Source organism: Elaeis guineensis, chromosome 1 (genome assembly GCF_000442705.2).
Source record: "Elaeis guineensis isolate ETL-2024a chromosome 1, EG11, whole genome shotgun sequence".
NCBI classification, from domain to species: domain Eukaryota; kingdom Viridiplantae; phylum Streptophyta; class Magnoliopsida; order Arecales; family Arecaceae; genus Elaeis; species Elaeis guineensis.
In genome coordinates, this window is record NC_025993.2 from 112660644 (window position 1) to 112679532 (window position 18889).

Consider the following 18889-nt stretch of genomic DNA (forward strand, 5'->3'; position numbering starts at 1 on the left):
GGATTTTAAGTTATTGCAGCCAAAGTACTATCGGAGTCCTTGCCAAAGTATGGTTTGAGGGGTCGTGGATTCTGGCATTAATGTTAGTTTTTTCTTTTTTGCAAGAGAAATAACGTTAGTTGAATTGAGAATGTTTATTGGGTAAATTGATAGGAAAACAAATCCGAAGATGGGGAAGCTCGGTGGATTAAATTGTTTTAATAGTATTTACTTGAACATCTACGTAAAAAGAAAGGAAAGCTCAGTGCATGAAGCTTGTGTCATTGCATGGTTTAGGAAGGGTTACATTACATACTCTCATATGGAAAAAAATACGTTTTTATATTTCAAATCCGTGATTGCCATGTTGCGACTGTACTTATCTTTTAAAAAAAAAAAATTATGAAAGTTACCATTCGCAACATTTCTAAAATATACATGCAACACCTTTCTTATATAATCATATTTAGCCCAACTTTAAAAGTATATTATAATCAGAGAAACTGAATTAGCTGCATTTCCGTGAATCATGTATTTTAAGCAGTTGCTCCGCTTCTTTGTGTAAGAATAGGTTCTAGGTTTAAATCATGGTACTGTTGCTGTCCAGATGTTTGACCCAGTTAATTATAGTTGGTGATTCTCCTGTAGTTATTCCCAGAAAGGAATACCTGAGGCAGTTGAAACGATGATGAACAGAGGACCCAGAAATCAAGGACCTTCAAGTGCATCATGCCACCTACCCAGTGGCCTATCTTACGAGAGAAATTATATCCTACGCCCGATGCATCAGCTCAGAGGTACATCAGACTCATTCCTATGTGTCATGCGCAGCATCTTGACATACCATCGTAAGTGAGAAAAAAAAATAATTATATAAAAAATTTAGAATTTTTTTTTGGATGGATGAGAGAGAAAGAATGGATGGATGAGAGAGAAGGAATAAAACTATCATACACCCTCTTCACTATCATCTTCCTCCTCTACTTCCAACTCGTCGCTACTACAGTGTCGGTGGCTTCATCCTCATCAGCCTTACTAGTGCTCTCATTGTCAAATCCCTCTTTGATGATTCCTACTTTGCCTGCTATAGCCATTAGATCCGTGGCCTTGCAATCCTACTTATCCCCATCTTTTTTCTCTCCTCACAGCCCGATGGCTCTACTCGTCACCCCATTGATCTATGAATATCGAAGAATCCACCCCAATCTAATCTGTTTGGATGGATGAGAGAGAAAAGATGGATAAAAAATTCATCCATCCTCTTGTATATTTAATGAAACATGAAAGGATAAGTGAAAATGATTTCCTCCTCTATTTAATATAGGAGGAATAAGAAGGATGGATGATATTTGTATCACATATTTACTAAACTACCCTTTGATAAAATTATTACTATTATCAATTTATAATACTTATTTATACTAAAGAAGTAAACAATATATAAACTTATAATCTTTATAATCTATACTTATATAAATATTATATAAATATTTAATTTAATATATAATTTTATAAATTAATTATTAATAAATTCATTATATAAATAACTAACTAATTTATTATTTAGTTTAAATAGTTAATTAATACTATATAAATAGTTAATTAAAAAATAATAAATATAAATAAAAAAATAGAAGATAATCTGATTATTTAATTATAATTATAAAAATTATATATTAAAATTAAAATAATGACTAATAAAATTTAATAGTATATAATTAATAGTATATATAAAAATATATAAATAATATAAATAAAAAAATGAAGAAGTATTATAGTTTTATCAAAAAAATTAATGATGGATAATTTTTTTAATACAAAAATTCGTCCTTCAATGTTCCATCCATCCTTCCTTCATTCTCTCAATTTTGAAGGATGCAAATTAATAGACCAAGGTAGATGTGCAATCCCTCTTTTTTCATCTATTCTAAAGTAAATAATGGAAGGAGATCATCCATCATTTCAATCCCATCCATCTACTCCTATGACCTCAACCAAATACAAGATTAGAGTCTTTTGAAAGAGAGAAGATAGTGAAAGAGGGCACTGAGGGGAGGTGGAAAGCGCTTCCTCCCCATCCTTTTTTTTTTTTTCCCCTTACGCATATGATGGAATTTAATTAGCCAGATTACAGTTGTGCTGGCAGCATATAATTTCTGATATTACATATGATGCTGTGGCACGGACGGTCCATTAGCATTTACGACCAGTTTTGCAGGCTTCTAATGATCCAAGTCCAAAAGATTCTAAATAATATCTACATACTAAGAATATAATAATTTCTTTCTTATGAAGTTTGCCAGTGAACAGAGCAATTGAAAATACCGGTAACATTCGAAGACCCGGTTTCCCAATGTTCTTTCTGAACAAGATAAGCAACCCTCATAGGCAAGCGAACCAAAAATTCCACAGGCACAACAAGGATTACTGATTATCAATCTTTATATTCTGTAGGCGGCAATATACGTATTGGTGTAACAAAACCCAGCTTGTTCCACCCTCACTTCTCTCCACTCGAGTAAACTATATGAATTCACACCAGACATGAAAGAAATTTCAAAGGAAAAAAAAAACAAAAAAAAAAAACAAAAAAGTTAACCTCTTCCCTTCTCAATCAAAAACCTCCTGATCTACTAGGGCTGCAAAAACCCCAATTAAGGGGTTAAAAAGTGAAGGAAGAATTCACCTCTTTCCTCCACCGTGTAAAGTTACCTGAATCAAAGGATGTTGCCTATTGACACTCAAAGAAGACTACTAGCTCTTTCTAATTACCATCAGCAACAGCAAGCTGTAAAGGGTTAAAGATGGTGGGTCGACTGCATGCGTGGTCAGGCAGAGAGCCGGAGTGCCATCTGCTGGAGAAGCAGTCTCTTTTGAGCAGCATTGATGACACCATTGCACTCCGCATTAACAAGGACCTCTGTCATGATTGCTGCAGCATGCCCAGTGGGCTCCTCGGATGCCCTCCTCAGCATAAAGACCTGCACCAACACCAAATCACTCTGTATACATTGCTTCCTTTCAAAAAAAAGAAATGCTGCTGCGCAAATAACCGAATACTCCACTGAGTTTTGCTGAATTTATCTGGTATATCTAATTCCTGTTTCGGGTTTTCACTAAAATCACTGACATGGTTAACAATTATAAAAGTTTAAAAGAAGTTTAGACAGCACTTGGATACAAATTGAAAAGATGTATGCATCACATGGTTTTCTCATACAGCCTTAAGATATCTAGGTACTACCCGGACAGAACCCCCTCATGCATCAGAACATAACCAAAAATGGCCTCCATCATTGATGCATGTGGCTTCTTATTTTCTTCTTATCTCAAGAGAACAATTGTTTTAACCAAAAAAAAAGGAAGGTGACTGACTCAATCAAGTTATAGGCTTCTATTCTGTCCTTTAAAATGCATGGATCTAACTTCTCTAGACAAGAACTAGGCTAAGCAAGAAGCACATGATGCACACGAGAAAAGACAGACTAACCTGCCCATGATGAGTTATTTCCAGGCAACCAGGCTGCTGGATCCATGGTTCCCCATCGACCTGGACAGGAAATGGGCTGTAGATGTGCAATCTTATCACATTGCCTTGGGCCAGCCTTCTAGCTTGTGAAAGTCCTACCTGTCAAACATTGAACATACCACTTGTTAGAAGAGATGAACCTGCTGTTTGATTCTGTGTTTTTTGGATTATGCTTTTCAAACTCGTGACGTCAAAAATGTTCCTGGCAATCATCTCGGTCTATAACTTATACTTCTAACTTTTCCTCCAAAAACTTGTATTTCTAAATTGTATGTTTTGATGTCCCTGATCATTCTCAACATGTACATGTAAGCACAATCATGCAGAATATTTTTAAAGGAAAAGGGCTTGAAACCAATCATTCTAAATCCAGTGTGTTTATAAAGTTAACTGATCAACAATAAATTTTTCTGCCCCTCATACCATCAGCAATGCAAATTTGAATTTTTAGTAGAAACTTGAAAGAAAATAATCATACCTGAAGTTTCCCAAGATGCCATGTTCCAGATATGCACACAACTTCAAGTGTTTTATCATGCATTGATTGGAGACCAAAATCGTCATCATGCTCATAGTCATTTTGCCAAAGATCCACCCCTCCCATATAGCTTCCAATATTTAGCACAAGGACACCTTCAGCATCCTGATAACAGGAAAGTGAAATGAGAGGAGAACAAGGGATGCAAGAGTGCAAGCAACAGATTGATCGAGTGCATGCACGCCAGAGAGAGAGAGAGAGAAGCAGAGAAAAAAAAGAGTGCTTTTTCACCTCTGGGATTTCGATCTCATCACCATCAACTTCAAGGCTCACTTGCCAAGGTAAATCAGCGCAAGCTCTGTCCACCATATCCTTGGCACCTTCTTTGGCATATCGCAATTTGTTCACAAACTGTACATAACAAGATCAGTCAATCACAAAGTTTCACAAGGTATGGTGTGGAAAAACTTATATGACGCTTTTGACCAAGATTCTTTTCTACAAACTACAGTGGAAAAATTAAATTCTCCACATAAATGAGTCGCTTTGAATCTCACTAGTTGCCTAAGTAGGTCTTGCACAATAGAAATATTGTTTCATCTGCAATAAAGAAATTAAACTAATAATGACCATCAAATAATCTCTTGGCCAAATTTCATTTTGGCATGAATCACGTACAAAACTGGGTATCTGCCTATACAACGCCACCCCATGCTATCTTTAAAGCACATATTGCTCAACAGAATGATAACCTGAAGACATGCATCTATTCTACAAATACATAACCTTGCACTAAACAAAAAATGACTCTTGACTTGTCCACTTTGAAGATTCTTCCTCCGGAGAACCTAAACTTAAACTAGCACCAACATCTCCCTCACTTTGTTAACACTTGTTCATTATTTTTCAATTGACAATGGCTAAGTATTGACAATGACCTGGTCAGAGAAAGCTCATAGCAAAAAGGGATGTATGTTACTTCACAATTTGCACCAAATCTAATCCAAACCATTATTTAACATCTTTTTATTATAATGTCTCTGTAAAGAAAAAGCATAAGATTATTCTGACAGAATTAGTTAGACAGTTGAATAGGCACTTGATTTGTGACCATGCACTTGACTCTTATGTCTCTTTCCCCCTATAATAAATGTCTCAAAATGAATAATGCAATTCCATATATCACAAAATTTTCTTGCTCCTATGTGTAGGTTCTTTCCAAATTTGATGAAGCGATGAGGCCTGTTCACTAATTGTACGAGTTTAACTGCTAGATCAAGGAAATCAATTTCTATACTTGCAAAGTTGCCGTAGGTTTTATGGCATGGGGCACTCTTGTCCAAAGTTTCCTGGACCAGGAAGTCAACACAAACTCAAAAAATTCCCTTCAGAGCAGGTCATGAAGCATTACTCAAATGTTGATTGGTTCACTTTAGTTTACAAATCCACTACTATATAAATGGAAAGATTTATTTAATCAAGGAAAAATTGGTTCCATAACAATAGATCCTTTGATTTCCTTCTGCAATTTACTATTGCTTCCCTTCTTACATTACATGCCTAATATTACATGATATCCACAAACCATACCATATCAAAATGTTATGTAATTCTTCGAATTATATCACAACATGAGATAGGCTTTGAACATAAAGACAATTTCTACATTCCAAATTCTTCTAGATGTGAAGCAAAATAGGACTCCATGAATAAATATTGCAAGTCTAAGATCAAGACCTCAAATAAATTTGCCTCCCTGATCCATATTAATGACACATTCATAAGATTTCTTCTCCTTCCCTTGAAAACCAATCAGATTAGTTAATTGTCCTGAAAAAACCCTTATGATATTACAAAACTCAAAATCACTCTTCTTAAATAGCAAAACAATGAATGAGTACAATGAGTCCATGCCTCCATGGTTTTATCATTGAACAAAGATTAACATAGATTAAAACAAATGTTGGATGTCATGAAACCTAGAGGGATAAAGCATTACTTAGAGTCTTTAGAAAAGGCTTCATATTGAACCCTTTTTATTTGTGAAACTTCATGATGAACATTTAACAAAACTTATGAAAGCAGTTCAAAGAAATTTAAACAGTATGTTAAATGAGAAATATGTAAAGAAACATAACTACCCAGGATAAAAAAATCCCAGTGAAAAGGGAGTGTAGGAATAACCTGGCTATAGAACTTATCAGGTCTTTCTTCACGCATCATGTGAAAGTCGTATGCAACCTTTGCATCACATCCAACACCTACATGTAATGGGCAGCAGGGAGGAAAAGGATAAGTACTTAAGAAAATTCACATGGACCAAAGCAGGTAGCAATATTAGCCAGCACACCTAGATAATTTGTCATAAACTTCAGTTTCTTTGTACTGCAGCTTTGCTCCTTATCATGTTCTTGGATAGCAACATTCCAACGGTCAAGCATTGTGACTGCTGCATGGTCAATGTCATGCAGCAGAGCACCCAAACCACCTTGTCCTTCAACAGAAGACAAACCTCCTCCCCATCGCAAAACCCTGGACAAGTCATTTCCTGTTCCAAGAGGTAGTATAGCAACAGGTGGAGGAGATTCAAACTTTTCCTTTTCAATGGCATCAAGAACCCAGGCTACAGTACCATCTCCACCACAGACAAGAACTCTAAAATATTGCACGTTACGGAACAATGCCAGTCCTACCTCAGGTCCCTGGGAAGCACTAAGCTCAAAAACCTGAAATTATAATCCTTAGAATCAGTAATATTACCAAATACTGATAAATATTGCATGAAAACTGAATACCAATGACACTTCAAATGGTATTCCATAACAACTGAGTGCTGATGACACAAATGGTTTGAAAACATTCATTTAAGCAGTACAAATTTTAGAACTTCAAAAATGCAAAGTTATCAAGGTTCTTCTTTCTATTTATTAATTTGAGCTAATTCATGAAAAATGCTGCAATGTGTTAAAGAGAACACAGAAGGACCCCTCTCCCACAATAGATCAATCAAAGGCAGAATATGCCAAATAATTGTCAAGAAAAAATGGAAACAGGCACAAATCCATCATTCCAGAGTTCATTATGTCACAGATCAGATCATGTCAGAAATCTGCAATCGTTTTTCCCCATGCATGTAACATCTTACACTATAAATGATGAAAAATATTAATAAGATAATGCAATAGATAAAGCAACGTAAGGAAGATGGACCTGTAGAGGATTCAGCAACATGTTCAGTCTCCTTCTAAGAGAAGGTCCATATTGAGCTCCACTCTTGGCATTGATGAAAACAAGAAGAGGTCTAGCATCCTGGGGCAAATCCACCAATTTGTACTCCTTTTTATCTGTTGTGATCATGGTGCCTCCATTTTTCTGGATGGAACCATTTTCAGTGAATTCAAGAGTTGCTAACCCACTGTCCTGCTTCATAGAGTATCCATTCTTCTTTTCATTTGAGTTGCCCAATGCAACAAGCCCTCTAAGCATGGATTCAAGTACCGATCCTTTTTCTGAACTGTTCTGCAATTTGCCATTAGGAACTCCATAAAAGGAACTATAATTGTACCCATGCTTGTTCCGGTTACGTCTCCTTCTCATCCGACCCCTAACTGATGATGCTATAATCTCTTCCTTGATAGAATCTAACATGGTACCAGTTGCTTGTCCTGAGCTTAATTCTTTCACACAAAGTGGAGACAGAACAAGCCTTCTAAGAGGACCTAAATCACAAACATTACCGGTCTCTATTAACAACTTGGCATGACAGTCCACATGTATCAGGCGCTGACACCACAAGCATCGCCATATAGGTGAAGCACCAAGGAAAGGTATTCCACATGGTTCATCACAGTAATAGCAAAAGGAAGATGTATCAGAATTGTCATCCAGTTCGACCCATCTTTCTGACCAATGGTGCAGCAAGTGGGATGCACCAGCTTGTGCTACACACTTGCAATCCTTTGTCGCATAGGGGGAACAGTTAAAATGAGCTGCAACACCACATATGGAGCAACGGTGAAGAGGAACGTTACAAGCACCCTTTGCACCAACAGTTTGTGGGGAGACCAATGAAGATAAACAGACACAACATGTTGAAGGCTGCTCGCTATGACAATAATCCTCCGTCCATGTATGGCGTGAAGTTGGACATTTTAATGTCTTCCATGCCTTCTTCTTTTCCCTAGCAGCAGCTTTCACCCAGTTAAGGGATGCCTGCCTCTGCAGCTTAAGGAACGCATAAATGAGGGCCAGCAGTCCAAATGATCCAGCAGTGACAAGCCAACCAAAAATATTCAGACCAGATGCATCAGATTCAGCAGCTAGTTTGACGAGTGCAGAACCCAAGTCCATCACTATCAACCAGAATTGCTCTTTCTTCCCAATATATGTTGCTTCTTATTGAACTCAACACTCTCAACAAGCCCTAGCAGCAAAGAGACTCCGAAGCAAACCTGGAACCAAGGTGCAACCACCATCAAGTCTCTTAATTAAACAGCACTATGTTTTAAGCAAACAGTGACATCATGAAAAATCACGCAAAATTGAAAAAATTAGATGGTAGACATCTGAGAAGGAGAAACAATTGAGTCACGCAAAATTGAAAAAGCTAGATGGTAGACATCTGAGAAGGAGAAACAATTGAGTCATCTAAAATAATTTAGATGGCAAATAGTAAGATAGCTGTAGCTCAAAACTTTGCAAAACGGAAACAAAAGAAATGAAACAGAAAATTGGCTCTGAGATGCATTGTTAGAACAGAAATTGATTGGACCCACATACAATTTCATATCACAGCCTTCTAAATTCATCACACAAACATAAATAGGTACGCATAAAAATTTTAGAAACAGCAATAAAAGAGAAAGTACAATCTTCTTTAAGTCCGATACATATAACAAGTCCAATCCATTAATCAAGTTTCAACCAGCCCCCCTTTCCAATGAATACCAAACATCATGCCACCCAATCTTTATCAAAACCTTCACAGATAAATATCCGTCTTCCCTCCATCAATAACCGTTCCTTCCGCTGAATTGAAACATATCCATATTTTTTCAACATTATTAGCAAATAAGAACTAGGAGACATGCCTTACACCAAATTCATTACAAGAAAACATAAATAAATTCCAAAAAAAAAAAAAAAAAACGAGATTACTGATGAAACGCGCATTGAAGGTTAAATCGATCGAGAATCCGACCAAAAAAAATCAGACCATTGCATAAACACCAAAAATCAAGCAATCCCCCCACCATCCAATCAAATCCAGAAAAGCTTGGCACCAGATCTATCCAAGTCAAACCTAAACCAAAAAACCAAAACCATCCCCCGATCCCGCACTCCCAAAACCAGAATTCATCCCGGAAACGAAGCAAAACATACCTCGGAATCGAAATCAAACGCCAAACACAGAGAGAGAGAGAGAAAGAAGAAAGCGCTCAAGAGAGATTCGAAGCCTCCCGAAAACCTAAATCTCTCTAGATTCGTTTCCCTTTCTAGATCTCTCGCTTGGCATCTTGGAGGGAAAGGAAGCGCGGAATCTTGGGATTTCTTTTGAGGGGGCCGCGGCGGAAAACGTCGTTGTAGTCGTCGTCGTCGTTGCCGGTTTGTTTATAGGAGGAAGAGGAGACGGCGTGGTTTAAAGGCGGACGGGGCGGGACTCCCTAAACGTAAGCGGCGAATCTTTTTTTTTTTTTTCTCCCCTTTCCAGGTTTTCGTTTCTTTCTTTCCGCCCCTCCTCGCCCGCTGCTTCGCTTCCTGTCTTTCTTAAATAAAGAAAAAAAAAAAAAGGGAAAGGAAGGAATCCAAAGTTTTAAAAAAAAAAAAAAACCTTCTCTGTCACGCTGTTTGGACTTCGGGGAAGTGGGGATTCGGAGGAAGCGATTCCTGGTATTACCGCAAAGGAAAGAAAGCAATAGATAATAACCGATCCATTGCTTAAATTTTGGTAGCCTTTTTTAAGGGTTCCCGTCCCTTTGCCTTTTTTTTTTTTTTGGTTACCTAAATTGAAGCTCTAAATTTATATAATTTGGGCTTCCTTTTTCTCATTTTTGTTTAGATATTTTCATTGGATGCCAAGAAAAAATTTAGTTGTATCTTTCACAAGCATGGATGGTTGATCTTCTTTCGCGATATCAATCATCGGATCATACAAAACCTGTTCCAACATATGTGCAAGTAGATAACATAGATTGATTTGCTTTAAATCTTTTATTTTTTGCATGAAATATACGGTCCAAACCCAATGCAAAAATGATGAATTTGCTCTTCTGTCAAGCAACTTTAGATTAATCAAATGAAAATTTTAATTCTATTTTTAGTTGCTCCTAATTGACCTAATTAACCATTCAACAAATAGTTGACTTTGATGAATTTTGGTAAAAGCTGATATAGTTTTAGCCGGGTGGAGTATAGTTTGGGCCAGATTGGTCTTGTACGTTGGACTTGGACGTGAAGCATACAATAACTACAAAGTTTTATTGACCAGACCTATTCTAGTTGAAACATTCAAGGTTCACTTTAATTGACCCTATTTAAATACATAAACCTATTATTCTCAACCTACATACTAGTAAGTGTCAACCCTATCACAACCTCAGATTATTACTTGATTTTTTTTTTTTTTTTTTTGAAAAATTTCTTAGATGATGTCTGAAACAACATCATGCCAAAGGAGTGGCATGAAGCATGGCTTATTTGTTTCTCCTTCCGCCTCTTTTATAGAGATAGTACGCAATGATTTCCCTAGAAAAATGAAGCAAAGTCATGTGATCATACACATGGGCATGTGGGAAGGAGATGATACCACTGAACTGAAAGTTCTTGAAATTGCATGTGAAAATTATATATATGTATGTATGAATGTATGCATTTAGATTGCCCAGAGAGGCTTTAAATAACTGGATATACGACACATGCTCATTAGCTCAACTCTGCCAACCCCACTAGACAAAGGATTCATCAGTTCTTGGCACCACACGGCACAAAGTTATGCAGGATATGGAATCACGAGGCTTGAAAGAGTATTACAATATTAAAGTTTGCATGTCATAATGCAAAAATAAATCTGTGAAAGATCACGATGGGGATGATCTAGAAAAGTTATTCAATTTTTAAAAAAATATAGGGAAAAATATTGATTTGTGACGGCCAACAAGATGGCACAAAGTTATGCAGGACATGGGAATCACGAGGCTTGAAAGAGTATTACAATACTAAAGTTTGCATGTCATGCAAAAATAAATCTGCAAAAGATCAAGAAGGGGATGATGTCGAAAAAGAATCCGATATATATATAGGCTCAAAGCGAAAGATCAAGAAGGAGATGATGTCGAAAAGGTATCCGATATATATATATATATAAATAAATCTGCAAAAGATCAAGAAGGGGATGATGTCGAAAAAGAATCCGATATATATATAGGCTCAAAGCGAAAGATCAAGAAGGAGATGATGTCAAAAAGGTATCCGATATATATATATATATATATATATATATATATATATATATATATATATATATATATATATATATATATATATATATATATAGGCTCAAAAATAGGTTCTTGGCAGCCAACCACATGGCACAAAGTAATGCAGGACATGGGAATCACAAGGCTTAAAAGAGTATTACAATATTAAAGTTCGCATGTCATAATGCAAAGCAAGATCAAGAAGGGGATGATGTTAGAAAAGTTATTCGATTTCGAAAAACATAGGCTAAACAATAATGCCACACCTTTCACCGGGTTAAATGGTTCTAGTTGGATTGGAGGGATTATAAATCTTGAGGTTCTATGGGGGAAAAAAATAGTCACCAGAGCATTGTAATTTAAACACATTTACTTGCACTTTTGCTCAACTTTTTGGTAAATGAAGTGTTTTCTGCTTCTTTGGCATGCAATTCTCTGACTGAATTCATCATAAAGTTATGCCTACTAAAAGCAACTGGCGCCTTTTTGATTTTTAGTAAAATGGGAGAATATCTACTTCACTAAGATAATGATAAGTAGAGCAACAAGGCACTTTTATGACATCAATAAAGTCATTTTAATGACACCAAGGATTCTCAAATGCACTTGCTTTTAGTGAAAGCATGCATTTGTTTGGACTCACTTCCAACACTTCCTAGTTTCTACACTTGCATGTAGCTGAATTACCCCTTGACGCAAGAAACTTTTTTGTTTACCGAGCTTCTCGACATATCAAAAATGCAACAGGGCATACTTAATACAGGGTCTAGGAATTGACTTGCATGTAAAAAAATCAAGTTGTTCATGGTAGTTTCATGAACTCTGACTAAAGACTAACAGGTCCAGTCCACAGGTAAATCAAATTCAGAAAAGACGAGAGTCAATAGCATCTGAAGTACTAATTAAGCCATTCAGTTGGCTCTTGACTGACCTACTCCTCCCCTGTAATAAATGGCCATCTTGGTGATAACTGATTTAAAATTGTTCTGAAATAAAGATCATTGAAGGGAAACATTATTTAGAAAAGGACAAGATTCTCAGCCTGGGAGACTTTAGTTGGAGGAATTGATTGCTGTTCAAGGTGGTGAAGGGGATGGTCAAGTGCATGAGCATGACCGAAAACTGCCATAATTTATTGGTGTCAGGCAAACCTAAGCTTTGACAAAGTAAAAGGCAGTGTGCCTCAGACATTTTTTTTTTTTGGATCCTGGACAAGAAGTCTCAGAAACAAGCAACTGGAATTGGGAAGAGGCCATATTGCACCCTGTTCATAAGTTTCAAGGGCCATAGTGAGAGCACAATCCAAATATTGATAAAAACACCATCTACTGTAACAGAGTTTCAACCCGATATGAACATTGGATGCTACTTTAGATTTAAAATTCTGATCCAAATGCAATAATTGCTAGATTCCCTGTCTTAGTATAAATAGATTCCAATAAGACTTTTGTTTTTACGGTAATGTGCTTGCAGTGAAAAGTTTACCTTCATCATTGACGTCAGATGTCACGTCTGTAATATATCAACCTAATCATAATTAGTAGTTACCGGCAAGAACCTCTCTTTCGTGACTGAGTCATTCGATGAGCATCAAGAACAACCTTCTTGAATCCAAGCAACTATACACATATCTTTTAGCTGTTTGAATTCAAAAAGGACAGAATACTGTATATCAAGCTTGACTGGAAGAACTGACCTCATTTTCAAAGTTCAGACTAGCAGATCCAATAAGCATATACCACATTTCTTTAGTTGTTAAACCAGGCCTCACACTTGCACAACTTATTAGGACAGACCTTTTTTTTTTTTCTTTACAACAACTAGTTTGTTTAGATTGTTGCATTCCTCATCCCCTTTACTTTTTGATGGCCATGCCTTAAAGCAATAGGCTACAGAAAAAGGCCTTGCCTTTTTCGCAGGATGACTTTCACTTGGAATGGTCACTGCACGCTGAAATTTAAGGATAAAGAAATAATAATAACCACCAATATCATGACAAATCCAGATCAAAAAAAAAAAGAAAAGAAAAAAAAAAAAAACAAATTCAATTATAATGGCTGAGGTTTTTACTTTCAAATTCATCTTTTTTGCTTTTCCCTGGTTAAAGAAATGTCAGAATTCTCAAACTTGTCTCCTGGAATTTCTTTGGTCTCAAGGAATATAGGGAGTAAAAAATGATCTCAATGCGTGAAGGAAGATGAGAAGGTTTTAAGAATTTAAATCTGAGTTTCCAATATCATGAATTTGGGATTTATTCTAATATCTCAAGTACATCAAAATTTTATGAATTTACAGCTTTCTTTCTGAAAATCATTTAAAACAACTGTAATTGTAATTTTCTGGTACATCCAAACCTGGCTTTATTGGTTATTAACACTGGTATCTTATAAAATACATAGTCAGCAAAGTAATGTCAAGTAAATATTCCCTTGCACCATTTCCATTCCTTTATAGTTTATATCATGATCATGCAAAAGATACCTCATGTGAAAGATTACCTTAGTGGTAGAGTATGCATCATAGGGTCACTAATCCACAATGAAGAACATCAGTGTTACAGAATTCCAATTTGCCAGCTTTTCTGCATATATTCAAGTCTATCTACAATGAGAGTGCTTATGGTGCAGCATTCAAGTTCTTACTATAGAACAATGTCTTGGAATGAGAACATTTGTAAGGGGTGTACAACTATCTAAAAGGAAAGAGTATTCGTCGATCATTCAAGGCCCAACTAGTTCATCATGTGCATTCCAAATGCCACATGCTTGCTGCATGATTTAAACTATTATACAATATTGACACAAGGTGAAGAAAAAACCCAAGCAAGAAATATAGGACAACCTTTTTTTTTTTTTTTTTTTTAAAAAAAAGAAGAATAAAGGAAGGATCTGGGTAGAAGATCATACCTAATTCTGAAAATTTAGCATCATACCTAGAGTTCCTTTTTATTGATCACACCTCCAACAAAACCTTTATATTTTGTAATAAAAAATATGAAAAAAACCTAAATTTGAACAAAAATCTAAGAATGAAAGATCAGATTACAATTAAAGTAATGGAAATTTGAAGTAAAGCACCATTTCTTCAATAAACAAGAACAATAACATTGTGACTAGACATGCCTTCACTCATGTATTCTTATCAGCTTGACATTAATTAAGCAGCCTTTGGTGGAATGCTAATGAATGGGATTTGGATTCTCCACTCAGAAGAAAAAGGATTTAAGGGCACATGTTACATGTTTTACTTAAAATTGCTCTCGTTTAACTCTTTGATACAAGTTGAATAGGACTGAACAACAAAGAAAACTATCTTGGATAAGAGTACATGCTGGCTGTGTGGATTTGTTTACAATTTTGACACATTTACCCATAGTATTAAGCCATTAACCACCATGAATACTGTTAATGATCATGTACCTCAGGAGCCAACATAGTGGCCGATGGCTTAGCTAGAAACCTGGCAGCAATTTTTTTACCTTTTTTGCTTCTCTTGTATTTTCCTCCTCCCATTCAGTGGCCTTATCTACTAATGGAGCTTGTTCTCTATATTATTTCCCTTCCTTCTGGAAAATTATAATAGAAGCACAAGATCAGAAGAATAGAGCCGATATTATAACATAACAACCTATATGTTCAAAATTCTCAGGCCTATTCTTTCAGAATTTTTCAAGATGGAGAACTCAATAATATGTACCAAACACCTATGTCCATGCAACGTAGACATGAAGTAGCAAGAAGTTCCACAAAGCAGCAAATCACCTAGTGTACTTTACAGAGAAGCTATTTTAACAAATATGTTTATATATGCCGAACTAATGTTTAGAAAGATAGAGAAAATAAAGCTATATGCAACTCTTGAAGAAGCAAATGTGGCTTTTGTAGCCAAAACAACTAGGAAATACTTGATATGAAAATGTTTCTGAACTAGATGCAAATAAATATTAGTATATCGTAGTTCCAACTGTCAAACATGTAAAGAACTAGAATGTGTACTCACTCAAAGATAAAACAAAGAGATAAAAGCGACCTTATAAATAAATTTTAAGATCATTATCCTTGAAATGATTTTTCATGATAGAAAACAAATGAGATAGACTAGGCAAAATAAATTTGCATGAGACAGGAAATAGACTAGTCACTAGAAGGAATCTAGCATAGCTGTAGTGATATTACACACAAAAAATAATGAGTTCCGGTCATGTTTTATTAGTTTTGCCAAGTACAAAAATAGGACACATCAATGTTAATCATTATAATATGGATAAGACCATCCATAGGAAATTTTAAAAGATAATGCACAATTTTGCATCAAAAATGTGATGCAACCATCAATTTCATGATCAAGAACATAACATGGGTAGACATATTTGTGTATGTTCGATACTGGGGGTGGAGCTGTTGGGGGTAAATGGCACTAGAGAAGACAAATGGGAAGATATTTGTGCAGCATGTCAAGATTTGGATGTGCACGCTTGCATGTCTATCAAAGTGATTTGGTGGGCATGCATTTGATGGAATCACTCATATGCATGTGAAAATGGCACCTTCAATTAAAATTGTTGTTATGAAGGTGCATTTTACATAGTCTTAATACCATATACATCTCTGAGGTGTTGTCCATGACTCAGCATAAACAACATTGATTTTTCAAAGCAGCTTAGAATAAGATAACATATCTTTATCATATGAGAGTAGTATCGTCAAACTGTCACTTTAATAAAATGAGTTGGCAAGTTCTTTCAAGCACTCTAAGAACGCTTTGTTTCAACAGTTGGAATGTTGCATCAGACACTCTGATATCAACTCCAAAGAGCTACAATAATTCTCATATCAAAAATTATGAAAACTGATATGGAACCTCCAGTTAGTCGATAAAAACAGAACAATTCTAGCTGCTACTCATGTTAATCAAAATAATCCACATAACATGATTTGCATATGCTTATTCTCCCAAAACAGGAAGATTGGTTGACAGTTTTCAATGGAAGATAAAAAACAGATCCATGATTGTCTGCGAAGCCTGTTGTGGCTGCTAAAATTTAGTCAAGGCAGGTTCACCTGTAAGACCAACAACAAGAATGAAAATGAAGAAGATATAATCATCCCTTGGATCTTTAGAAATACAAATTTTCAGCTGGATTCCCATGTGGTAAATCTACCTAAACTTCTAATGGTACAATCCAAGTCAAAGTACATGAGACTAAAAGAAAATATCATAATTCGAACATATGGTTTTTGTATAAAAGATTCCACTCCGAGTCGCGAGAAGAAAATATCATAATTCAAACAAATTCAATGAACCCAAACCCGCTGGTTAAGTGTTGGTCCTTTCCATCTTCTGATATAGAGCTCCTAATGTTTGGCTCAACTCTAAGATCAAACAATGGTTCCACTTATCTTTCTATATGACAACTGAAATTATCCTCCTTATCAGAAAGCTACTGACAGCAATCCAATTCACCAATCCAAAAAATTCTACTGATTAGTCCTTCTCGCCATGATATCCTTATCTCCAACCTTGGCAAACCCCCTCCTTAAAAACAACCCTCTTTCACTGCAGAGATCCTATTGCATGAGGGCTTCTGAAAATGACTTAAATCTACACAGTTTAAAAATGCGGCCATGCATCCAAACTGGAAACTAAGCCCCAGTGATGACAAAGGATCACTCACCTTATTAGTTTATGGCAGCGACAAGTTTTTGGTTCCAGGAAGCTCCGACATTGAATCCATCTTAAATGCAGGCAAACCACCTTGTTCTCTTGAGCTTGAAAAGGCTTCCCCAGAAAATGGTGAAGTCTCTAATGCAGAACCATAAGCTAAGTGCTTCCCCCAGGTTCACTAATAAGAATCTATATATAAGGCTACCATCCTCCTCTTTCTTTGTAAGGCTAAGGAAGCTTACATTTAGAAGATGTTACAAGCCTTTCTAAAATCATAGAGAAAGGACTAATACCACTTCTGGTAGCTAGAAGGAGTTTCTTGAGGAAAAAAAAAAAAATGGTCCTTGTTTTTCTTTGTTTTGTTTTTTCTCTTAGCTTACATTTACTTTAAGGCATAACTAGATGATGGTGTTGCTTCTAGGATAGGCGAGTCGAGATCCAACTGCCCTCCAAGCTCAGGCGATTCCATAGCTTAGAATTAGCAGGAGAAGACCTCCAAATCCCAAGATCATATAGACACTTAGTCCCCAAAGCAGACACCTTTATGGACACCAACCCATTTTTCAGCATATCCTTTTCTCCTTACTCACAAGGAGATAGAAGCCAATCGACAGAAGCTTCAGCATGGCAATGCCACAGCTGAACTCTAGAAATAGAACTGAAACCACCGCCGATGCCCAAATTCACATTCTATGAAGGTGAAGACAGCCAATGTATGGAAGCACCAGTGGTCGGAGGTGGTGTCGGAGAATCCCAAATTTCTGAATTCTTGGTGACCTCCGTTCCACCTCCACCAACAATGAGTATGCCTCTCGGCCAGCATTTCCAGCGGTCATGGACTCCAGCGATCCCATGGCCGAGGCAAAGCAGGCAGGCCGGGAAGTGACAGAGGACCCGGCGGGGACCTCTGGGGATATGGACGCCTGAATTGGAGGATGTTCGTGTATTTGAAAGCTTCTGCGCTCCTTCCTTCACGACCCAGACCACCTCAAGAGCAAAACCAGGAAAACTTTTCTCCAGGGTGGAAACCAGACAAGCTCCAGATCTAAACGCATTCAAAGTCTCAACCTTTCCCTCGAAACCGACGTCAGGGCAAGGATTCTTACCATCCGACGCATCGCCGGAGCTCCGACCCTGCTCTTCGGAGCTTGACTTCCTCCTATTCCACCTCTGCAGTAGATGAGGGGTTCCGGGCGCTTCTTCCATTTGAGCTGTTCGGACGCTTCGAAGCTAGGTTTCGAACCATTCTTCTGAGAGACCTGCAATGCCTTCACAGAATTCTTGGAGGCCAGTGTTCCAGAGACCGGAGGGGTCGATCTGGGAGTTCTTTGAAAGGAAGAAGAGGAATTTGGCAGCCTCTGGAAGCAGAAGGAGGAGAAAAAGCTCCACTGCCATTGATCTCCTTCAATGGATTCCTCGGACTCGGCTTGTTCTTCGCTCGGGCTTCTTCCGAGCTCTTCATCCTGAACTCCAAAGGTCGGTTCATGGCGTCTCTTTCCCCTCTCCCAAACCCCAACCGTTGCCCTCGCGGAGACAAGTCCGTTGGAGAGGCAAAAGGACTTTTTTTTTTTTTTCCCGTGAATTAACTACAAAGAGGGGGCCCTGGGAGATTCAGTGAAAGTTGCGTTTTCCCCTTCTCCAGTTCCGTGGGAGGTGGATTCCAGTGATCTGGGCCGTTCCTTTGGAGATCTGACCCATTTTAGACGTCCTGACCGGCCGGTGGGACAGGAAATGGACGGCGGAGATTCGTTGCGCTCTCCCAAC

At 37.1% G+C, this 18889-nt stretch overlaps 1 protein-coding gene and 2 pseudogenes across 1 annotated transcript; all 3 read right to left on the reverse strand.

The window, feature by feature from the left end:
• Positions 1-2403: 2403 nt before the first annotated feature.
• On the reverse strand, positions 2404-9732 carry LOC140858784 (diacylglycerol kinase 2-like). The gene is made up of 8 exons (XM_073260073.1): positions 9369-9732; positions 7197-8437; positions 6337-6712; positions 6171-6247; positions 4278-4397; positions 3987-4151; positions 3470-3607; positions 2404-2960 (listed from the first exon to the last, which is right to left on the reverse strand). Exons 2-8 carry the CDS (start codon positions 8334-8336, stop codon positions 2808-2810), a joined length of 2169 nt encoding a protein of 722 aa, XP_073116174.1. The 5' UTR covers positions 8337-8437; positions 9369-9732; the 3' UTR covers positions 2404-2807.
• A 6465-nt stretch (positions 9733-16197) lies between these two features.
• LOC105038704 (uncharacterized) lies at positions 16198-17300 on the reverse strand (annotated as a pseudogene).
• Positions 17298-18765, reverse strand: LOC114913885 (uncharacterized; annotated as a pseudogene).
• Positions 18766-18889: the final 124 nt, after the last annotated feature.